This window comes from Emydura macquarii, unplaced genomic scaffold, assembly GCF_026122565.2.
Source record: "Emydura macquarii macquarii isolate MOO-44397 ecotype Brisbane River unplaced genomic scaffold, CSIRO-AGI_Emac_v2 contig_2422, whole genome shotgun sequence".
In the NCBI taxonomy this organism is placed as follows: Eukaryota; Metazoa; Chordata; order Testudines; family Chelidae; genus Emydura; species Emydura macquarii.
In genome coordinates, this window is record NW_027132559.1 from 31,943,705 (window position 1) to 31,969,637 (window position 25,933).

The 25,933-nt window shown below is 39.2% G+C and overlaps 1 protein-coding gene across 3 annotated transcripts in view; it reads right to left on the minus strand.

Moving 5' to 3' along the window:
• VPS50 (VPS50 subunit of EARP/GARPII complex) overlaps positions 1 to 25,933 on the minus strand; it is a 166,128-nt gene that overhangs the window by 17,434 nt on the left and 122,761 nt on the right. For all 3 annotated transcript variants that reach the window (XM_067562199.1, XM_067562198.1, XM_067562197.1), the window contains exons 21-22: positions 23,382 to 23,503; positions 19,271 to 19,351 (exon numbers count right to left, since the gene is read on the minus strand). In XM_067562199.1, the coding sequence (XP_067418300.1) occupies positions 19,271 to 19,351; positions 23,382 to 23,503 (203 nt within the window). The remainder of the gene's footprint in view (positions 1 to 19,270; positions 19,352 to 23,381; positions 23,504 to 25,933) is intronic.

The window sequence follows — 25,933 nt, forward strand, 5'->3', positions numbered from 1 at the left end:
TGGGAACACTGGTGCATCAAAGGTGGTGGCCAAGGTCATGAGAAATTAGTAACACAATGAGGTGGGGCAGGACTAAGTTGTGAAGGATCTTGAAGTCCAAGGTGATAGAAAGGTGAAGGGGGAACAATCCAGGAGGAATATTTTGGCAGCAGCTCTTTACATGGACTTCTTTGGGCAACACTGCAGTAGTCAAGGCCAGGGAAGATAAAAGTCAAATAGTCAAGCTGCAAGACCAAGCTCTGGATGAGAATTTTGGTGCTGTGGGCAGTGCAGAAAGACCATGTCTTAGAAATGTTGTGTAAGAGGAAGCAGCAAGATTCAGTTAATTTGGATGAAGACCAAATCAAAGGTAACACTATTTGCAAGCTGAGGCTTGTTTATAGATAAACTGCTCCAGTGGTACAGCTGCAGCTTCACCATTGTAGCATTTAACTGCATCTCTCAGGGGTGTGGATTTTTCACATGTCTGGGTGATGTTATACCGATCTAATTTCCTAGTGCAGATTACGCGCCTGAGTGACTGGGAGGATGGTGGTGTTGTCCAAGGTGCTATAAGTGATTTGAAGGGTAGGTGAGATACCAAGAACTCCATTTTAGCCAGACTGAATTTAAATTGATGCCTGGACACCCATGAGATGTCAGAAACACAATCAGAGTTGCAGACTGTAATGGAAGGAGCCACGTCTAGAATGGAGAAGGAGACCTGTAAATGATAAATGTAAAAATGATAGCTGAGGTCATGCAAACTATTACAATAATCTGATGATAGGATGTAGAGAGAGAGAAGAAGTCACGAAAGATGGAGCCAGGTGGGATCCTGGAGATGAGATGAAGACCACACACTGAACAAAAAACTGAAGATACAGTTAGTGATAAGAGAAAGACAAAATCACAAAAGCCTAGGGAACACAGGATTTTTAAAGAAAGGAGTATGGTCAATAGTATTAGACAATCTGTTATGAAGGGTGAGAATGCATTACAAAAATGAATTGCACCAGCACATTACTTGAAAATGTAGCTATATCTCCGATTTACACTTTTAACCTCCCGAATGCAAACACTTTGCAACTATAAGGGTTAGAAAGTAAAACAAGACAAAACAATGCTTGCATTCTGTGGAATATAAATTTGTCATGTAAATTAGATAAATACCACACCCGCACAGGAATTTTGGCACAACTGTTGTAAGCTCTTTGAGGCAGGGATCTTGATTATCTGCTCCGAGAAATGACTAGCACGTCCTCAGAGATGGTACAAATTAATGAAAAACATGCCTATTCAATCCTCTAAGCACAAACAATCCAAATTCTTTATAAATACACTGTGACCCAGTGTTAACATTAAAACACAGAGAAACATCAATATCAAACTTCTCTCTGCCTTCCTCTTTCCCAATTCACATCATCTTTCAGAGAATGCTTCAATACATACATACAGTAGCCTTGCAATGTTTCCTGACCTTCAAAAATATCTGTCCTACCCTTAGAAGTAACATCAATGACCAACTAAAAAATCAGCTGTAAAGATTTAAAGAAACTCTACTTCTCTGGAAAACTGCCCAATAAATTTATGAGCTTCATTATAACATATATCAAATATTTACACACAGACAACTGGAAGAACAAAGAAAGCCTATAAAGCACTAAGTACTTTTGCTCCTTTCAAATATCCAGGGTCATAAAAATCTAAGAAGGACAAATGTAATAAAGACTTAGGCCTGGTCTACACTGACAATGGAGGTCGACATAATGTGGCTTACGTTGAACACCTAAAGTATGCGTCCCCACTGGCATGTCAACTCCACCGACCTAAATCATGATAAAATTCGACTAATAAAACCACCTCCACAAGTGCCAAAGCGCTGAAGTCGAATTCCATGGGTCAAATGAACATCAGTGTAGGCAGAGCGCAACATAAATCAACATCATTGGCCTCCAGGAAGTATCCCATAATGCTGTTGTGACTGCTCTGGACATTCACACTCTGCTGCACTGTGGTCACGTAAACAGGAAATAGCTCCTCCCCTCAAGCCCCGGGAAATTTTGAATTCCTATTTCCAGTTTGGTCAGCGTAGAGAGATCTTTGTAGCTGAGATCTTGGATCTCATCAGCCTGTGGAACGAAGAGTCTGTTATGGCTCAGCTCCGAGCCAAGAAAGAAATTTAGATATCGACGAGAAGATATCACATGGTATAGTGAAGAAGGCCACAACAGAGATACGCAGAAGTGCTGCATTAAAATCAAAGAGCTGAGGCAGGCATATCAGAAAACTAGGGAGGCAAACAGTCATTTGTCATTGAAGACGTGCCACTTTTATGAGGGACTGCAGGCTATTCTTGGTGGTGACCCCACCACTTTGCCACTGCACAGCATTGATACCTCCAAAGAATCCCAGTCCAGGATGAATGAGGAGGATGAGGAGAACAGGGGGCAGGAGAGTGGGGTATCCATTCTCCCAGAGAACCAGGACCTGTTCGTTATCCCAGAGCCGTGAACAGGAAGTGTTATAGAGCGAGATGCCGGGGAAGGCACATCTGGTGATTGTGTATAGCAAATCACATTTCTGTGATCATGTCCCCAGTCCAGCTTCTTATTTTGGGGAAAAAGGAGCTTGTGTTTTTTTAGGGATAGGCTTTCTGAGGGTTGGTAAACTTCAGCAGAGGGTTACCCCCTGAACTCCAGGAAACTTTCATGTAGGTACTCTGCAATCCTTTGCAGAAGGTTTCTGGGGAGAGCAGCCTTATTTCTTCAGCCATGGTAGGACACTTTTCCCCACCACTCTGCTACTAAATGAGCAGGCATCACTGCGGAACACAGCATAGCAGCATACGGGCCTGTACCTCGATGCTTTCAGGAAATCTTCTCTTTATGCCTGCGTTACCTTCAGAAGACTGATATCACACATGGTCACCCAGGGAAGATGGCGTAAGTTTACAGTACCCGACCAATATTGTCACTACGTGTTATTCCCCTGTCATGGATGGTATCCCTGGATCCCTACATAGACAATTACTAGCCATGATATGGTTGGCATGGGCGTTATGGGCCCAGGAACTGGTGGCCCTTTTGTTTTCTTCAGCGACACATCATCCACACCCTCCCCTCCAATCTCTTTTGATCACCTCCTCCAAAACCAGTCTTTGGGATGATAAAGGGGAGCTCAATGATCCTTCTCCTTGATTATGTGTGGATTGGGGAATTTAGTGCTATACAGACTTCCCTGTAATGGAAGCAAGGGTTCCTTACTTACCATGCCTGGAATGCCACAGGTACAGATTGGTATGCGGGTCTGGCTTTGCCTTGTGAACATGAAAGGGAGTTCTTTTTACATTGTAACCTTTCTTTTACTTCATGGGGTCAGCTAACAATGGCAGCTTTGTGCTTTGCTTGCCTTACAGTGGACACCTCGGTCTTCACCCCTTCTTCCACTCCCGCAGAGTGCCTTTCCCAGATTAGGAAGCGGAGAAAAAAAACAAACTCGGGATGACATGTTCAATGAACTAATGAACGCCTCCACAGCTGCTGACCTAGAGCTCAAAGCCTGGAGGATGTCCTTGTCATAAAAGCTAAACAGACATGGAACACAAAAAATCAGCACAGGAGCAGGAGCGTGCAATGCAACAGGAGATGTGTATTATGAGGGATCAGTCTGAAACGCTGAGATGTCTGGTAGAGCTCCAGGAAGAGCAGTGGCAGGACAGACTCCCTCTGCAGCCCTTGCAAAACGCTCAGCCAACAAGCTGTTTCCCAGCCCCCTCTTCCCCAAGCGCTCTAGAAGGAGGTTGAGCAGGGTGCAATCGTGCTCCACTCCACGCTGGTGGAGGTGAGTAGAAAGAGATGACGGCCCCTTTAAGAACTAGGAATGTGCGTGATTTGTTGTTTGCCCAGTCACACTTTGCACTGGTTGCCCGAGCAGCCTTATGAGAATATTAAATTATTTTTCTTTCCCCCACCCTGTAACTGATCAACAATTAAACTTTAATGCTTTAAAAAACATTTCTCTTTATTCATGGAGAGTTTGGGGATTGCCAGTGGGGAAAGATGGGAAAGGGGCCGATGGTGCAAGAGTGAGCGATGGGAACGGAAGGCACAGCACTGACAGAGACATACATTACCGTGGTTCATTCCAAAAAACTGGTTTTCAATGTTTCCCTGCGGTGCAGCACTCTGCGGTTGGCTCTTAGCGTAGCACTGGAATCTGACTGCTCAAAATTAGCAGCCAGCCTATCAGCCTCCACAATCCAACCCTGGGGGAGCTTTTCGCACTTTGTTTCACAAACATTATAGAGAAGGCAGAGATAACAGTTGGGATATTGCTTTCACTGAGTCTAACCTAGTGAGCAAACTGCGCCATCTTGCCTTTAAACGGCCAAAGGCACATTCCACCACCATTCTGCACTTGCTGGGCCTATTATTGAAACGTTCTTTCTCACTGTCCAGGTGCCCGGTGAATGGCTTCATTAGCCAGGGGAGCAAGGGGTAGGCGGGATCACCCAGAATCACTACTGACATTTCAACATCGCCAATATTTATTTTTTAGTTAGGGAAGAAAGTGCCTGCCTGCATCTTTTTTAACAGACCTGAGTTCCTAAAGATGCATGCATCATGCGTCTCTCCAGACCACCCCACACTGATGTTGGTGAAACGTCCTTTGTGATCCAGAAGAGCCTGCAACACCACTGAGAAGTATCTCTTCCGGTTTATGCACTTCGTGGCAAGGTGGTCTGGTACTAAGATAGGGATATGTGTGCCATCTATCATCCCCACACACACACATTTTGGGAACCCCCATTGTGGCAAACCTATTCACTATGTCCTGCACGTTTCCCAAGGTCACTACCCCTCTTAGCAGAAGTCTATTAATGGCTCAGCACACTTGCATCATAGCAGCTCCCACGGTGGATTTATCGACTCTGAATTGATTCCCAACTGACCGGTAGCAGTCTGCGGTTGCTAGCTTGATGAGCACTCGCTTCTCCACTGTCAGAGCAGATCTCAATTGAGTATTCATGCGCTTCAGGGCTGGGGACCGCTCTGCAAAGTTCAAGGAAAGTGGCCTTTCGCATACAAAAGTTCTGCAGTCACTGATCATCATCCCACATCTTCATAACAATGCAGTCCCACCAGTCAGTGCTTATTTCTCGGGACCAGAACTGGTGCTTCAATTGCAGATAGCACATGACAGTCTGCAACAAACAGGAATAGTTTTGCTCTATGGCTTGTAGCAGGGCAGCCTCAATAATGTCGCAATTTTCTGCACTGCGCCTCCTGTCTGGGCCTTGAAAGTACTGCAGGATAAGTTGTGAGGTGTTTGTGATGCTCACAACAATAGTGCAGAGCTGAGTGGGCTCCATGCCTCTCTGGCAACAGTGTGCGTGCGGCACAGACTGAAGGGTCTAGAAAAATGGCGCCAAAAAACATTTGATCATTTGTTTTGGATAAGAAGTGGGGGGAGGGAGCATGTTACATCATGGGAGGATGACAACCTTCCCAAAAACCTCTGCATCTAGTTGCACTGAAGGATAGCTACCGACGGTGCACTGCTTGATTGTCGACCCAAGTGCAGCTAGTGGGGACGCAATACCACAACACAATAAGCATGGCGTGATCACACTCCTGAGATTCTAAAATTCGGTGGGTGAAAGTCAATTTAAAATAAATCAACTTCACTCCACAGTATAGACATACCTTTAGTGCTCTATCCTAGTTTAATTCTAAGGTGTCTGTACCTTGCCATACAAGTGCTATACAAAATTAAGTACCATGGAGTAACAGTCTATTTAAAATAACTCTATTCTCTCTTTCTTTTCCCATGACTAGGGGCCCTCCCAAATTCATGGTACATTTTGGTTAATGTCACATCATAGAATTTTAAAAATCATAGATTTCACAGTTTTAGACATTTAAATCAAATTTCACGGCATGGTAACCATGGGGGTTCTGACCCAAAGGGGATGTGTATGTGGGGAGTAGCCTTTGTCTATTGTAAGGGGGGGCACGGGGGTTGGAGGAATTCCTGTCACTCCTGAGCCCATTCGGGACTAGCAGCTGGAGCCCAGAGCACAGTAGGGGTCCCCAGCCCTGCTCTCACCAGTTCCAGGCCCAGCACTCAGGAGTTAAAGGGGCCTTGGAGGGAGGGAGGGAGGGAGGGGAGAGAGAGAGAGAGAACCATAGCACCCCCCTGACTTCAGTGCCCTAGGCAGTCACCTGCTTGTTCATGCTGGCCCTGTCCTCCACAAAAAGTGACAAACACCCCCGTCCCCATACTATGCTACTCTCCCAGCCAGCAGCCACTGCTCTCCAGCCACTTACCTCTGTGAAATCTGGTCTCCCTTACAATAGCCAGATTTCAATGGGGAAGACCAGATTTCATGAGAGAGATCAGATTTCACAGTCTGTGATGCATTTTTCATGGACGTGAATTCTGGTAGGATGAGTAAGGATGTGTGAATGTAAGTGCATGACCATTGTTAAGTGGTATATAGGTGCCACTTCTGGGGGGAACATACCCTCAAAAAGATGCATCATATATTTGGACCCGACAAAGTCACATTTGGGTTCAGCAGTCAAACGCTGGCTCATGTGCACTATTGCACATGATGATCGGCATGGATTAGTATAAAACAGATAGTCCCTGAAGCGCCACTGAAGCCTTCCTGGATATAGTTTTCTGTGCCAGCTTCATGCACAACACACTTGAAACCAGTACAGCTTATTTTTAAATACTAATAATATGTTCCCAGTGCCTATCACCTTCCACATTCAATATTAACTCAGGCCCTTGCTGTTACAAGTTGTGACTTCAACTAATAGTTTATACTAATATGAGTTACAAACAAATAAAAATCATGCTAGTCTTGTCAGATTCCAATTTCCACACCACCAGACTAAAGAACGTTATCCTGCTATTTTCTTGCACTGAAAAATGATTCGTTTCTTTGATTATGCTAAATGCATCTCTGTTTATATCTTGTTTGTTAATAGAAGAATATAAATAAGCAGCAGCTTTATTCTGAGAAAACGAGTAACTCGACCAAATGAAGGAACTGTAGGGCTAGAATTTGATTTTATTCCAGTAATATAGAAATCTAATTTGGCTACTGTTTAATCTAAAACAAGTGCCACAGGGATAATTAGGAATATATTATCTAAACAGCCAATATAAGACTTTTTCTAATTAATTATTTATGTCAAATGCCAAATGGATCTCTCCTCTCCAGCGCCTTTTAAAAAAAAAAAAAAAAAAATTCAGAAATGGACATTAGGCATGTACTGTACTTTGGTCTCCTTATTAAGAACCTTTGGCTTAGGGCTTTGTAATGTAGGTGTAGATGTACTGTTTGACACAATAATTAAATAAAATGACTACTAAAACACTATGTTGTTCTATTTCATGTTTTTGCAAAAACATTTCAAGTGCTGTGTTTTATTTTATCTTTTTTAATGAGATGCAACTTTGTCATGCCCTCAAATACATCTTTTCTGGGCTCCCTAAATGTGAATGGGTATTTAGCTTGCTTATTTAATATCTTACATGTAATTATATGCCATTACTAATGTTGAAATTTTTATTTCAAAGCATTTCTCTCTTAAGTACATAGGTTCATTCATAAATCTCCAAGCTTCAAAGCAAGATGAAGGATAAAAAGGAGAGTTGAATGTTACTAAATTAAAGCAGAGTTGCAATATAAAAATAATTCCAAAGTTGAGATTTTCAAAGATCCCTAGGGATTTGGACACCAAATTTCCATTAAAATGAATGGGAATTAGATCTCCAAAGTCACGTAGGTATGAAACTGCGACCTTCAAACAGCAGCTGATTCCACTGTGCACACTCATGAATGTTGACATTCAACCCAATGAGGATATGGCAGTGCTGATTGGCAGCAGGCCAGCTGTGAATTTCTCATCATCTAAGGGAGTTAAATATGAAATGGAAACAATAATAAAAGCATATTTTCCAATCTGAATGGTGAAAAACATTCACTGGTAGGACAACAAATTTGTAGCCACTCTCCGTATCCTTCCAAAAGATATGGCAAACTATCAGCCAGGGTAATATACCAAACTGGTAATGTGTTTGTGTGAAAATGAGCTGAATATTTAAATATACTAGAGGTTTGGGTAGCATTGATAACGAAACACTGTCAACACTGACCCCCAAAGAGGAAAGTCTGTGATGGACAAGAAAAATCATTTGCATGAGGGACATTCTCTTCCTGCAAAATGGTCTTCTAAAAGGAAACCAGTAAATCCAGCTGAAATTGTTTCCACGACCAGAGTGCACTTTCAGCTTTATACTTTTCTGCAGCAGGGCACTGTACTCAGCCAGGCTGAATAACTTTCCTGCTGAACAGGAAGAAGACAGCATTTGTTAGATATCTATAATGAAAAGTGTAAAAAGTACTTCTTACTCAATAGGCCTGCTCCCAAGGTACACATAGATCACACACATACTTCAGTACAGCCCTGCAACATTAGCAACAATGTACCAGCACAGGCACAAAATCTACTCATCTGCCATTTACCATGATGATGAAGATAATTAACCTTTAAAAAAAATACTTTCCCTGGTCAAGAACAATTTTGCAAGGCTGCATTAGCAACTATCTAATTTTCTAAGGGATGGACTGGTTCTTTTCCTACTGTCTTTGAACAAGACATGAGCTTTAAAATTCCTTTTGCATTTAATATATAGTATCCTATAGGAAGTGAACTACTTATCCTTATCCCAGGCATTCTTACTATATTCAACCACCTTAGCTTTGGTTCCATGGTAGGAAATAGCACTAAGCTTAAACACAAGCAAGGAAATCCTGACTGAAAATAAACAGCTGGAGTTTTAAAGGCATGGCAAAACAGGACTGCAAATGAAAAAAAAAAACTCTGGCATCCAAACAGTCTATTCCCACACAGCTTGATTCTGAAGTATTGGTATAATTAACTACAGTTTACGTGCACTGATGATAGAAGAGAAACAAATCAAATATATTTAATTCCAAAGATGGACATGGCCTTTGAGGATAAATCCTCACTTCTATTTTTTTGCACATGGACAACTTTTCTAATACCATACACAGAATAATATAAAAATAAACAGTGATCAAAACATAAACATCCTCTGTTGCAACTGTCTGAAGATTAGCTCCAAGGTACAAATCCCAAACAATCAATTAAAAATTCACAATCACAAGATTCACAATAGCCAAGAAATAGATTTTGGTTCTATTTCCCATTATTTTTCAAATGTGTAAATGTGATGATACAAAATGTTTTCCAAATGGTGCATTTTCAAAACATACTGCATTTTTCTAAGATAAAAGCTTACTATTCGTTAACATACTGAAAAGTATAAGAATTACTAGAGCATACTTCTAACAAAGTAGCTTAAAATTTACCAATTTAAACCACCACTACCCTGACTTTAAATAGCAGATATTTCAATTCATACTTTAAACAGCATTAACTGCAGATAATCTATTTTTTTCAGAAAGCATGTTGTTAGTACATCTACTACCTATTTATTTTTGATAATACCTTGAAGCATAATTGCACTCATATAGATGGGTCACACTCCCTTTTGACTTTGGCAGGAACTGAGCCTTGTTTCTGGAAGCAGAACTGGGCTCTTGGTATTTATCATATTGTTTATCAGATTAAATGTCATAGTAAGTATCAGGGAAATTCTGTCAAAACCTAAATCAAGTTGTATCCAAAATGTCAACTTTTATTTATATATGGTCTTTGGAAAATTCTGTTCTAGCATTTTATACATTAACTCACTTGGCATAAGATGAAAAGTCTGTGTCAAGTGTTCATAAATATCTCAGAAAAAGAAGGGCTATATATAAAAAAATTAAGCACCACAGGTGTGTCTGAAAAATAAGCATGGGCACATTTCACACACAAAATTACAAAGTACTTGGGGCATGCAAACACACTGCATACATCCACTCTGGTTTGCAGACATGTGCATCGTTCATGCATATTGTGCTGCTGCAGTTTTGGCACCAAGAGACTGATTTTCAGTGGGGCCGCTATCTGATTTCCATTTGTTCACCCGCAACTTTGGGAGCACAGACATCTGCACTCTTTTAATAGGAGCACCCAGCTTAGATTTTTTGTGTATGGTGACGAGAGTCTAAAAATCAGGTGTTTCAGTTTTTGATCATTTAGAGCCTAAATTGAGACAATCAACTGATGGCCAATGAATTTATTCCAATTGACAAGCTAGAGTGGAATGGCTTAGTACCCTATTCCAATTCCCCGGGTCATCCAGTCATTCAAAGAAAATACTTTGAGTTAGATCTAAATGAAAAAACTGAACAAGCAGTATAGTTTGGAGACTTCTATCACATATATAAAGCTAATCCCAAACCTTCTTTTATATATAGGATCCACTTGATCTGACAAGCCATTCATTCCATACATTAACTGATGTCAGTTTCTATGTTCTATTTAGCTTTTCAAAGAAAACCATATTAACATCTAAAACAGAGAGGTTCTTTTCTGACTGAGCATAATAATACTCTGTAGAAATTGTGAAGCTTGCAAAGATTACCTTTTAGAAGGTAAAAACATCTCTACAACATGACTAGCAGTCACTACTCTAATGAGGGACTTATCTATACAAATTACAATTAAACTGTTAAAATGGAAGTCTTGATTGCACACAAGATGAAGATAGATAAATTCTGAAGGGAGCAAATCTCTGTCCAGTTCATGATATGATGCCATCTGTAAGTCATGATCAGCCTAATAACTATCTGCAGGTAATCAGATCACACAACTGTACAGAAAGGCTTTCAATACTACTATTATTTTTATTATAGTGGCAGCTAAGCAGCCCAAACAATGATCAGGGCCCTCTTTGTGCTGGGTACTTTACAGACAAGTAACAAAAAAGAAAGTCACTGCCTCTGAGACTTAGCCATCAATACGCCAGACAATTCACTACAGGCAGGCCAAACAGGAGGAGGGTATGTGGGAGAATGAAGTAACAAAAACAGTTATTTTTGTTGCATGTAGTATAATACAACTGAGAAGACTTTTATGGTACTTCACAGATTCCGACCTGCTGTTATTGCTAAAAGATATATATTATTGTGGGAAAATATCCACAGCAAAAGAAGAAATCTTTACACATATTTTAGAATGCGTTTAAATTACATTTCCATCTAACAATGATTTCCCAAGGCTCCTGTTCGGTCTGCCATTCTACATACTATATTCAAATATTTATATCCTTCTTTCTATGGGTACTGCTGTCTGTTCTGATTTACAGAAAATGCAGACCAAACTAAATTAATTCTTAAAGTATCTGATGATGTGCATGAACAAATAGGTCTGTAATGAAATCTAAGTATTTTGTTACGTATAGTTTTCCCAAACAGCTCAACCTTAAAAGTAAAACTACTGCTTTAGGCAAACATTTGTACGCACAACAATATCATCATCATCAATATACATCAACAATATTTAGGCAACAAGAAGCCACTGTTGATTAAACCGGGTTTTGTGCAGATCACAGAGAAGCTGTTTGGTTATTGGATGAGGTAGGGAACTAGAACTATAAAATTCTTCTCTGGATCACCAGTGACCGTAAGTCACAACTTACAGGATGCTGAGGACTTACGTGAGATGACTTGGTGGTGTCACTGGACTGATGCTCTAATCTCTACTACTACTACAAAATTACACCCCTGTTGTGATCCAGGGCTGAGGGGGCTTAAGGAGTGAATATATATCTGTTTTGTGGAGGGTTGTCAAGCTAGTGCCTTTGAGAAACCATTCAATTGCTCAGGACTTTTTCCATTTCCGTCACTGTTCTCTTTAGAACCACAACTGTACCAGCCTTTTTTGCTGACTAATATAAAGAAATGCATCCATACAAAGCTACTTCTAAAGTTCAAATTTATGATTAATTTTAATAATCTACACATCTCTCAAGAGAGAATTAGATATAAAGACTAGGGGTGAAGAAGTGGCTCTGTAGACAAAAACACTAATACATATTTTCCTTGAGCTACATAACTTATCCTAAACAAATCTGTAGGAAAAAGTATCAGGATAACTAAGTGCTATCTTGACTGTCCTGGCTTTCAGTTCCAAGGTTCAGGAAAATTTGCTGATCATGTACTCCTGCAGTCTTGAAGGATACTTCTAAAGTAACAAATCTAATCTGTAGTAAGATTCTACTATAATAAGCTAACTACTGATTCTCCTTGCATCAGTCAGTTTTATTTTTGTTTACTGAGTTTTGTGTTGCATTCCCATGTTCTAAGTGCCCTCATTCTATTCCAGAAGGCAAGATCAGTGAGAAATAAAATGGCAAGTAACTAAAAATTGGAAAAATAAATTAAAAATATAAAACATAATAGTAATCCAATTCCAAGCCTATAACACTGATGAAATGTTTGATGTATGATTATATCTTGAACAGAGTTTAGCAGTAGCATACAGAATTCTTAGTTTGGAAGTCTGCCAGTCCAGAAGATTTAGTATTTGGTGCCTGAAAATGGTATAATCAGCAGAAGATAGCTAATCATCACAACAGTAGAAATACCAAACTGTGGTAAACACTCTAAATATTTTCCTGTGGGATGCAGTAGTGGATTACCTTTTAACATACTCTTAGTAAGCAGCAAGAGACCATTACCTTATGACATTTGATTCAACTGACATCCGAAATAAAAACTTGACACACAGGTATAGTACTTTTGACAGTGTCACATTTATCTCTGTACCAAATGCTATGACACATGCTTCTTGACTACACTTCATTATTAGACATCACTTATTGTAGATTCAATTTTACAATGATCCCATTACAAGGCTGGTTTTATTTCACTGGAGGGGGGAAGAAAAACTGTTCTCATTAACTTCTGAGGATAGGACAAGAAGCAATGGGCTTAAATTACAGCAAAGGCGGTGTACGTTAGACATTAGGAAAAGCTTCTTAACTGTCAGGGTAGTTAAGCACTGGAATAAACTGCCTAGGGAGGGTGTGGAATCTCCATAATTGGAGATTTTTAAGAGCAGGTTATACAAACACCTGTCAGGGATGGTCTAGATAAACTTGGTCCTGCCATAAGTCCAGGGGACTGAACTAGATGACCTCTCAAGGACCCTTCCAGCACTACGATTTTACCAAACCTAACGATATAATTTAAATATCAAAATAACTTTTTCATTTCAGATCATGCCATACTAATATTTCTAGTGCTGCCATTAGAAAGATGTAGCTGTTTGGAGGATGGGGGGGAATAGCATCATCATCAGTACATTTGTAAGAGAGACCAGGTGAGTTAGGTAGTATCTTTTATTACCTCACCCACTTTGTGTCTCTAATATCCTGGGACTGACGTGGCTACAACTACACTGGGTACATTTATAATACAGTTTTAAATGCCTCGTTTAGTTAAAACAAAGAAGGAAAATGCAGCATCAAGAGAGCTTGCAAGCACATTCCTGTATATTGCTAAGTGCCCTCAACGCTAACTGAAGTTCCCTGACAGGAGCCACACAGCATCGCTTGAGCCCTGGGCCCTATATAGTACAAATCAGGAAAAAATAAGACAAATACAATGCAAGTCTTAAAAGCAAAAAATCTCATCAAACTGGTATTAGGCAACAAAGTATGAACAATGACAATAAAAGGAGTTTCAAAAGTGACTGAAATCATTGGGATTTGTGCTCCTAAATTTCTTGGGTGCTTTTGAAAATTTCCTTCTGTGCTTTTAAGTTTTTAATAAAAAAATGCTGTTTTGAATATACTGACTTTTTTCACAAAATCATATTGATTCTGACAAATTACCAATGAATGCAAAAAATTTCCAAAATGAAAATGTTTTGATTCAATAAAATTTTATTTAGACAAAATTTTGACATCGATTCATAATAAAATTTCCATTTCAAAGTTTTATTTTATTATTTTATATTACTTTTATTTATATATCATGAAATAACATAATAGTGCATAATAAGACCCTATTATGCATTATTATTATTGACATAATATATAGTAATTTAATAGTAAACATTCTATTTTGCATTTTTTATGTTAATATTTTATTTTATTTTAAAAATCATTAAAGGCAGCTACTACTTAGTGCTGACTGAAACATTTTGTTTTTTAGATCAAAGTGTCCCCTATTTGTGTTGTAATGAAATGGTTTGACATTCATCAAGAAAATGAGATAATCAGCATACTGATTAGAGGAACTGCTATTTTCAATATCCTAGAAAAATCCAAGCAAACAAAAAGAAACTACCTTACTTAAGCAAGTAACAGAGGGAAGTTACTTACTAGTATCTGGAGTGTCTAAATAATAGCCTCTGCAGATCTACACCACGGGATTTGGATGGATGGTCCCACAAACTGCTCCAAAGCAATATGATTTGCAAGTGGTTAGGCACACACTGACCAAAGATATAACATTCCAAGTTCAATTATCTGCTCTGTCACAGGACTTTCTGTTTGACTTTGGGAAATTCATTAGCCTCTGTGCCTCAGTTCTTCATTTGAGAAATGGTAACAGTACTTCACTGGGATGATATGACAGTAAATATATTAAAAGATTGTGAGTGCTCAAATACTACAGTAATGGGACCCATATAAATACTTTAAACAGACAAGAAGTTCCAAACAGATGCTATAAGAGAGTACCCCCTAACTGCTCTTAAGTTTCTCTCCCTATCAACTATTGAATGCACCTTGAAGTTTTAGGTTTTTTATTAGATGCTCTTGTGTATTGGGACACACGAGGCAATCCAGCCTTTCCACCTCCATCTAATGCCACATTCCTTGCTCCTTTATAGTTTGTTTCCATGACAACGACATCATTCTCAATGGTTTTCTCATATCTATTGGCCTCCCATTTTCAAGCCTTTCACCATATGGTATCCAATCAAGGGGGCTGTCTAGGAACACATTTTTTTTACATCTGTACAACACGTCCAAACCACCTCAACTTTCTTTCTCGTATCATTGTCTCTACATTCCGCTGGCCAGTCCTTTGTAACACATCAGTAGAGGTTACTTTATTCCACCAGCACACACAAAGTATCCTTCACAAGCATCTCAGGTGGAAGTTTACTGTTGAGGGTTTCTAGCATTTGCCAAGTTTCAGAAGCATATAACTTACCACATGGTTTACCAGCATCCCAAGTATGTTTGCAACTTGCTGTAGAATGCATCCTTTGCTTGTTCATTAGGGTCATTAGTAGGTACATAACACTGGATGATAGTTACATTAGCATAGTTTGTAACAAAATGTGCTCTTATAATTTGTGAGTCAACTGGTTTCCATTCCTGTAGATCCTGTAGACTCTATAAAAGGCTTGTAAGTTGCCTTTTTGCTGAGGAGTACTCCAACTCCCTCTACATGAGTATCATCTTGCCTTCCTGAATAGAGTACTTTGATATTGTATGAATGGAATTGTCCATCTCATTTAACTCACTCCAAGCATACTAATATTGAACCGGGTCATTTCTCTAATTACTTTATTCAGTTTCCCAATGTGGCACATGGTTCTCACGTTCCAACACCCGATTCTTGTTCAAGTTTTAATTGTTAGGATATCGTTTCAGATGATGTACTTCCTCACAGATTTGGATAAGTCCCTTCATACTTCCATTTGAACTCATTTGCTGTCAATTTAATGAGTCTGAGTAGCTAACTGAGACAGACTCTTATCTGGGTTTTTTCCATAACTCTGACTTGTTTTATGTGGGCATATAGTTCACATGATTCACAATCATAGGTCCCTGGAATCTTTATTCAATATATTTGGAGCAGCCCATATTAAGTATAGGATTCCCTCAACCACCACCTGAGGGACGCACCTGCTGGCCTAGGATGCCTGAAGAAGTGGGAAAGTAGGGAGGTTCACAACATGAATCCACAGAGGTGCATGGAGAGCTCCAATTATTTGTAAGTAACCTTCCTTTCTCCATCATGAAATTACCACTGCAGATTCCCATTGAAAGAGATTTGCAAGTAGTATACAGTTGCAGGAGGACTCAGCTGAATGAAGACTGATATTCTGTTATCATGCACAGGCATCTGATCTAAACTGCAAGTCAAGGAAATAATGCTACATGAAATATTAACTGAACTCCAAACTGGCAGCTTATGGATTTCAGAAGCTGATGTGTTCCAAAGGAAAGCTATAGCGGCAACTCTTATTTTAGTGGATGGACCCTAAATCTTCCAGATGCTCACTCCTCAGCCTAATCATAAGTAGTTAGTAACATGCCTTACTCCAGCCTTGGAGCAGAGATTGGGGAAGTCCAAGAAGGAAACAAAAACCATACTCAATCTATATGACTTTCCGAAACCCTTAGACCTGTCTAAATAGCTCAAGACTCCTAACATCCAGACAACAGAGCCCAGCTATCACAGGCATGCTAAGAGAATTTAGTATTATATAAAGTTCTAGTTTCTGATGGAAATCTGACTCTACTGTGGTCAAAAAACTAGGATAAGGATGGAATACGACTTTCTTTATGAAAAATCAGTATTGGGAGGATCTGCCATCAGGGGTTGCAATCACCTTCCTGGCAGAAATGACAACCACTAAGAATGTTACTTTGAGTGGAAGACAACACAAAGTACAAAATTCCCAACATGTAATGAACCTGTAAGAACCAGATTTAAACCTTAAGATTCCACTAAAAGACAAATAGGAGAAAACATAAGCAAGAATATTTCCAGAAAGCATCTGCTGTGTGAACAAAAAAACTTTGAAAAGGGTCCTGATAGGTCAAATATAAACATAAGAGACACCTTCATTGACAAAAGGAAGTTGATCATACTTCATTTCCACAAATAATCAAGAATTAGCAAGAACAGAGAAGAAGCAGAGGATACTTCCCTACTGCTAGCCCAAATAGAAAAATAATTTCAATTTACCAGCATAAAAGACTTCCTACTGGAAGGTTTGCAAGATACTAACATGCCTCATCTCACACCTTTTGATTATTGCAAATCATCAGAAACCTAAAATTCCTAGGTGCTAAGATACTTCTTCAGGAGCATGGTATGTGTATAGATTTTTAGGGCTTACTTGGTTCTTAGAGTAAATTTCATTTGATATGAACATTATCCTTAACTGTGTGTGTCTGAGGTGGGGGAAAGGGGCGTGTGGGGGAAGGTTCCAGCTATTTAGGCTGTGCACTTGGGATGGATTTGCCCCTAACCCATCACATGTAAAAATAACAACATTGAGAATAAATAAAGAGTCAGGAGCTATAACTTAAAAAAAATATCCATCCAAGACCATTCTATTTTTGAAGTGTTCTGTGCAGGTAATTCTATAATCATTTCCAGAAGCTTCTGTCAGCCGACCCCCCCCCACCCCCCCAATCCATCCTGGTCCCCAGCCAACCTGCTTCTGGGACTTCACCAGCCTCCCCCTTCAAATGAGAGATGGGGGCAGCTAAAAGAAAGATGGCTCTCTGCTGAACCAGTCATAGGAGCCCCGAATCCTTCCCCCTCCCCCATTTTCACTCTCTTAAAGAATACCTCCTTTACATCCTTTACCAATTCATTTTATCTGATCACTGTGTCCTTCCCTAAAAATTACCTCCACTGGACATCTGCCTCATGTTTATTCAATGAGTTGGAACATCATAGCCTAACTCCCATTTCATGTTTGCCCCATCAAGCCCTCTGAACCTGCTGAGGGGAAGACAAAACTTCCCATGCCCCCTCCCCCCCCCGCCCCCACTCTCACACACGCACTTCCTCTTGCCAATCTGGCTATGAGGGAAAAATTCCTTCCCAGCCCCCCAAGAAAGGAGCAACTAGCACAATGCCCACAGCGGATCTTGACCAAGCCTAGTATTTCATCGCTTCCAGGGTTGCTCTGCCTGCTCCAAGTAAAAAAGGGCTTTTCCTGCACCAGCATGGACCTATATAGTCCACTCTCTCTTCCAATCGCCTGCAGGAGGATGGGTCAGCATCCCCACACTAACCTGCTCTGCCACTATAACAGAAAGTCACTCCCTAGCTCTCTAGTCCTTACACGGGCACACACCTTTTCCAACTAGACAATGGCCCCCACTTCTTACTGTGGAGTGAGGTCATTTGTGTCTTTGAAAAACTGTGGCTTTACAAAATAACAACACTGAATTTCTTGGTATGTCACCATACAAGTCATTTTAGACACACAGGTTTTATGATATTATTTCAGTGTCATGCCTCAAGCGTTTATACTTCAAAGTAAGCAGAAGGAAAGGATGACTAAAAGCGCAATTCTTCACTCCATTGCTAGATTTCTATATGCTTTTTTCTCTCCAGCTGCACTGCACAACCCTAACATTTAATCACCTAAAAAAAGGCAAAAGTTCTCATATTTACACTTCGTAGCACTCTGAGGGGGCAACAATTTCCTGCCAGTCTAATGCAAATATGGTATTTATTTACCCTTTTTCATGAAAAACAACTGTTAAAAATGACTCATGACATCTATGCTGTAACATATAAGGCAAGAAAAATGACAATATGTAAGTTGTGAGAAATGAATTATTTATCATCTTTTCTTCCTCAAGACTAAGGTGTCATTTAAAAAATGACTAAGGTGCCACTGAAAAAAATCCTGCTAAGCTGCTATCATAGATGTACATACTTTTCTCAGAGATTTAAATGTGTGAAAATTCAGAAAGCTTGCATTACCTTCTAAATGTAAGGCCTCTTCAAACAGTAAGTGCATTAGAAATGGTGAAGAGTATTAAAGCAAACAATCAGTTTAGAGTCTAAACTTTAGACAGGATGAATTGCCATTTCAGTGATTTAATAAAGTACTTACCATGCCACTGCCATCTCTTAGTCTCCTTCTGTTGTAGGTAAATTCTACACAAACCACTATCTGCTATTCTTCTACAAGATTTTTAGCAATTAACTTTATAAGTAGGATGCTAGGTTGCAGTTTAAAAACATAGTAGTCTCCATTCTCCATAAACATGAAGAATTTGAGCTTTAAACACAAGTTTTAAAGGTAACAAATGTTAAAAGTTATTACTGAAGCATAATTATTAAATTAGGGAAGAATCTGGGAATTTCATTCTGGTTTTGCAGATTTGTATGAACTGATTTTGAACAACAAAAGAACACCTACAACTGGAGGAACTATATTAAGATAATCTCATCACAAACACGCAGTATGGGGAAAGATAAAATTAAAGAACCATATTATATACTAAGGCCATATTTTCTACAATATGCTTCCTTTATTTCAACAAACATTAACAAATTCTAGTTTCTTACCAGATCAATCAGACTCTCCTGAATCCTGTTCAGTGTAGTGCGCAGCCTGCTACTACTAAGACCCAGTCCTGTTGATTCAAACTAAAAACAAAAAACAAAAAAAAAAAAACAATATTCTAAAAAACACAGGAAAGAACAAATCTTGTATTTTAGTTTAGTGACTGTATAACCAAAACAAAGTTCACAGTTTGTTCAATACAATATACTTACATATAGCTTCAGCATATAATTGCAACAAAACCAAAATGAAAAGGAAACACATGCAAAGATCACTGCATCCAACATTGCCCTGATATAAAGAATGAACTATGCTCAGTTCACAAAGATGAACATATATAATTCATACTGACAAATGATCATTGATCAGTTTTGTCAGGATGTATAGTTGCCAGAATAGTTCCTTGGATTGTTTTAAAATGACTATATTACTATAAAATGACTCTATAGGCACAGGAAATCATGACTTTTTGTTCCTGCAGAGCAGCAAGAGAGAACTATGCTGTTGAGAAATAAATACATCACAAAGTAGAATGATCATGTTTATTAACTTTTCACAAGCTATATTATCTTTGATAATCACTTGTTTAATATCAATTTTCAGTTGTATAATTATTTACCATGATTTTTTATGAAAGTAATTTTTATTACTGAAAATTTATTATGATCAATCTAGCAAATGTGTCATCTTAATGCTCTGCACAGGGCCCAAAGTACTATAGGTCAGATCCTCTGTTGGTGTAAGTCAACATAGCTTCACTGACTCCAGTGTAACTACAATATTTGCTCTGGCTGAGGATCTGACCCAACATGTTTAGATTAACATAGCTACTTATTTTCTAATTTTCTCTCTAGAAGAAACACATATTACCAAACAGACCAACTCAAACAGATGAAACTACGAATGGAGATGGAAGAACTAAGAAACATACATTTATATCCAGGGTCCATATGATCTAGAAGTACCAAGACATGGTACTGGTATGTGTTTCACACCAGAAAAACAATTTTCTGAACAATTTTTAGACACTGCTGCCCATTGTGTTGGATTCAATACTATAAAACTTTTCCCAAACTGCATTTGGATGAGAAATGATTAGCAATGTTTAAGTGGTTTCCAAAAATTATTTTGATTTTTGGAAACCACTCGCACAGATTTTAATCATTTACTACCTACATTGTATTTTAAAAGAGAACTGTACAGCAAAAGTGCTCACACTACTTACTGTTTCTTTCTGACGAATAATGGCAGCCTCCATTTAATAAACAAACATTTTTCTGCTTGATTTTTACTTTAGAAATATCAAATTTTAGCTTTCTTGAGGTTGTTGGAGGATGGAAGAACTAGAGAAATGACATAATCAAAGACTAATAGTCTTTCTTTGTTTTTGTTAAAAATCTGCTAGGGAGAAAAGATTGAGAGAATCACCACCCTCCTCCTCTAAGAAAGGATTGAGAAAGCTCCGATTCCAGTTCCCAGGTCTCCCAGCAAGAACAGGGAAGTCAAGACTTGATATTATTCATGTATCTAAGGTAAAAACAAGCAAGCAGTAAGAAAACCCTTTGTTTTTTCTTTAAAAAAAAATTATGCTACCACAAAGAAAAGGAGGCACAAACATGTTCATCTGTTCATTTTTAAAAACTTTGTTCGGCATCAGAATATACCTAGTCTATACTTAGTTTTACTTATCCCCTTTCTTCCAATTTATATTGTAAGCTTCTTGACAAATTAAGAACTCACTGATTATAGATATTTTTGAAAAGACTGACAGTTTATCAGTTGAAACAGTAGGAACATCAACAAAGTCTGACAAACCAAGGTGAATGCAATTTTAAACTTGTACAAACAAAAATGAGATGATGTCTTAAAATCTCTGGCTTTTTTCCCTTCAAAGACTATTGGATTTCTATGCAAGGGATGATCAGTTGTAAATCAAAGGGTGAAAAATATCCCGAGATCTGTAAAGTGTATTAATATACTTCTATAGGAAACATGAAATGAGCAGTCATCACAGATAGGACCATAGTGAATTCATCAGGTAGAGCATGTTATATCTGTATTCAATTGTTTTGCGTGTTGCCTGCCACTTACGTGGTTTGTAAAAATTCCCATGATGTCACACACTGGATACATTATTTCTACAAATTACTGATGACCTAGTAACTTATAAATGATGGAAAGAAGCAGAGTGCCAAGAGAATAACAGTCAAACTATACTAATCAGCACTTCCCTAAACCTACTTGTCTGCCCTTCTCAGTGGATAATGCCAGATGCTCGGCAGATAGGATAACCTTCCCATAATCTATATAATTAGATTCTAGGATTGTCATTCTGAAGCCTAGAATATCTGTTGAGTCAGTGTGAAGCAATGAAAAAAGCTGCAAGCATGATTGAGAGCTCTTTTTGTTTAGAATATCACGAGGTTCAGTGACCACTGGGATTCTCAGTCTGTTCCCTTATATACTGTTATATGGAAGGACATGACTTTATACATTACACCCATGTGATAGAATAGGCTTTCTTCTAGTGGGCCTATACCACTGTAGGAAGAGGAAAAATAGAGAAACTCTGAGTTATGAAAATCACAAATGACTGCACATAATGTATCTAGAGTCAGCGCACGGTTCTGAGAGTTTAACAACAGTTTCTCTCTATTTTATTGCATTTACATTTGCCTTCCTAGTCATTCAGATATGTGCTGTAACTGAAACATGCAGTATAGACACAAAATTCAGAATGAATTTAGGCCAAAGAGGTCACATTATCAGCATACTTCTAATAAGAACCACACTGGCGTGTGTTTTAACAAGAATGTCAAGAACGTCACTGGTCTAAATCACATACCACCATCCATCTCTACTCCTTAAAGAATTGTAAAAAACTACATGAGGGCTAGGACATTAAGGCAGCATTACAAGAGGGTTTTTTAAATTTATAGACCCTTTGTAAGCAGTATGTTTCCCATGAAAAAGAGTTTGTCAAACAACAATTAGGCACACTACAGTAACACCACAATTTTATCCATCTCCTGTAAAGTTTACCTGCCTAGCACTGTACTGTTCCCTGCTAGATGTGGGAAGTGAAGAACTCTGTACAGGCTTTAAAACACAAACAAAAGGTGCAAAAAAGTACATGTAACACAATAAAAGAATACCAGAACAGTTGATTAAGCACAAGGAAATCAATTACCTTTAAAAAATATTCCTCCCCGCCCCCATCCTCCATACACAAACAATTCCCAAATATATTTCTCCTACCAAAAAGAACAGTTCAAAACTAGTCAGAAGCAGGTGTTGAGAATTTGTGACTCCAACCATTTGCCATCATATAATGATTAATTTAGAGCCCTGCACTGTTATTGTTCGTGGAATTATAGTTTTCATTTAAAAAAAAATACAGGTTTTGTATATGCTGTTTTATGACAATTCTGTGAAAAGCTGATGTAGTTATTTACAGACATTGTGGGTGTGTATTTGCTTCTTAAACAAAAAGATACAAATTATGTATAAAATGTGAACAGAAATGGTTTTCATTGTTGGACTATGTTAGACAGAGAAACATGAGGTCTGAAAAGCAACATATAGCTCTGTGTTAGTCATTTTCATAGCTTGCCTCCCACCCCCCACTCCACGCACACCATGCTGTTCCCAGTACCCTTTAATTTTTAATGTTCAATTGTTTCCTTTTGCCACTCTGGACTGCATGCCTTTTTCTATACAAACTTCTATATCTGGAACAGCTTCACCCTTTCTGTGCATTAAGCATCCTCCCTCTCCTCATTTATGTTGGTTAGCTTTCTGTCAGTAACATCATATATGGCATTCCAACAGACATGCAGTATTACTAGGGGAAAAACAAAGTTATAAAAAATAACCATGAAACAGAGAAACATAAAATGATCAACATTCCTTGTGATAATGATACTTTTAAGAGTCATTTCTCTTTTGAGTTGTTCTCATTCGCCTGTTCTCATTCCTCCATCCAACCCCAGTCTATTGTCGCTCCCCCTTCTGTGAGATCACATAATCAGTAGTCTTCTTGATGCAGAGGTCTTTCCTGTATGGCACCACATACACCAATGTGCTCTGAAAGGAATAATAATTTCTACCTACCGTGTCATTTCGGCCAAAAAATGTATACACTGCATACAGATAGTAATCAAACAGCTGGGACATGAAGTGAATCACATCAAATGCAATTGGTTTCAGAATGTTCATCATCTGCATGTATTTCCCTTGAAGATAAAATACAACAGTTTAGTTTTCCTAGCGGAAGTGGTATGCAGACATTGGAATGCTTGGTTAATTCAAAACTAGCTTTTGCAAATCTACATATTATTTAACCTCGAGTTTTTGGCACATCAGTTTAGTGAGATTTCAGGGACAGGGAACTTTTTAAAAAGGCAAGATAGGACAACTGATTATATATAAATTTAATGCCGCAGAATCTAAACTATACGTTTAGAAGTTTCAGCCTTTTTATATAGCATGCAAGCAGTTTACGTTTGACCACACAATATCAAGCAAACTTATTTTTTAATTTCTGAAAATCACTCAAAGTCGTAGTCTTAAGGTATATGATATAGTTTTTAAAAATGCTACAGAAATCATATTGACCAATGTGTATAGTATGTCAAGCAAAAATCTCTCATATCAGTCCACACCCCAAAAGATGGCAACAGACCACTCTAAGCTCAACCCCAGAACAAATGCAAACATCAACATTCAGTCTACTATTACATAGGATAAGGATTCAGATAGCCTATTTCTCCCTTCCCTCCGCAGGATTTGGGGGAAGGATACTATTATATTTAGGGGGCAGACAGGAAGGGGAGAAGAGAAATGGGGGAGAGAAAATGGAGACAGCAGTGAGAAAGGTCTGATGGACCATAAGAAAATGTCCCTTAAAGACACCAGCCCTGCTGCGCTCCTACTAACCACACCACAGGCCACTAAAGTTTCCTCCCCACAAGATAACTATCACAGGTAGGGAAGGTTGTAAGGGATAAAGTAAGCACTGGTTAGGAGAGGATGACGGGCTTTGGGGCAATGTGGAAGCATCTTAATGGAGTCAAATGATCACCCCCAAGCTCCTGGATGTTTAACCAAATCCCAAACACTGAGAGCCCTGCATCAGGACATTTAAATTAAAAATATTCTTAATGTCACCAGAATACATACAGCCCTCTAAGTTAGCCCCAGAATCTCAACTTTATTTTGAGATTTATTGCTAGAAAATGTTCTCCAGTATTGACAATGATGCTTAATATACCAGTAAAAACAGAACATTTTTACTGGAAGGAGACTTTTCAAATTATAAAACTATGGTACATGGATTACATGCCAAAATTAACAATAGTAGTAAACAGCATATTAACCATTGTTCTTATAGTCATTAGGTGACAGAGTGGTGCAAAGAGGCTCCAAAATCTCCAGTTGAGGGAGGATACCACTGGTGCAGGCATTATGGGAAACAGCTTCCAAGGTGGCCTTCCAAGGACCCCCTTGCAAGCCCTGACATAACTTGCGTGCTGGAAGGTGTGAGGGGCATATAGGGGGTTGTGCTGCAGCATGCAACACTGTGGAGTTTCTGGACTGCACTGCCACCCATAGGACAACCCCAAGGCTGTCCAAGTTGTGCCAAGATTCTCTCCAGTCTCTGGAGCAGCCCAAGTTAGAAAGCCCAGGTTAGAAAGGCTCAAAAATGGCTTAAAGCCATCCTAGCCCCTCCTTCCCTTGGCCTGCAAGTTTTGTGCTAGCACAGAAAAGACAGTTACTTACCGTGTAATAGTTGTTCTTCAAGATGTGTTACTCATGTCCATTCCATTCTAGGTGTGCGCGCACTTCTGTACATGGTTACCAGAATTTTTTTCCCTTAGCAGTATCCATAGGGCTGGCTCTGGCGCCTTCTGGAGCCTGACACACGTCGCGGTATATCAGGCACCACCAGCCCTATGCCCCCTCATTTCCTTCTTGCCGTCAATTCCAACAAGTGGGGATGGGGAGCAAGTAATGGAATGGACATGAGCAACACATCTTGAAGAACAACAGTTACAAGGTAAGTAAGCAAGCGTCTTTTCTTCGAGTGCTTGCTCATGTCGATTCCATTCTCTCACAAGCAGTAACCTGAAGGTGGGCCCAAAGTTCACAGATGAGCTGTTCGCAGCACTGTTCTGCCAAAGCTGGTGTCGTCCCGTGCCTGTTGAACAATGGCATAATGGGACGTGAAGGTGTGCAGTGATGACCAAGTAGCGGCCCTACAGATGTCCTGCACAGGTACCTGAGCCAGAAAGGCCACTGAGGAAGCTTGCACTCTGGTGGAATGGGCTGTGACGATCCCCGGCAGAGGCACATTCGCCTGCTCATAACAAAACATGATGCAGGAAGTTATCCGACAGGAAATTTGTTGAGAGGAGACAGGTAAGCATTTCATCCTATCCACCACCGCAACAAAAAGTTGCGTGGTCTTTCACAACGATTTAGTTCATTCGATGTAGAATGCTGAAGGCATGCCTAACAGCAAGCGTGTGCCACCTCCATTCCTCTTTGGAGCCATGTGGCTTGGGGACGAATACTGGAAGAAATATATCGTGGTTGTTATGAAATCAAGACACCGCCTTGGGTAAGAAAGTAGGATGAGGCTGCGATTGAACCTTGTCCTTATA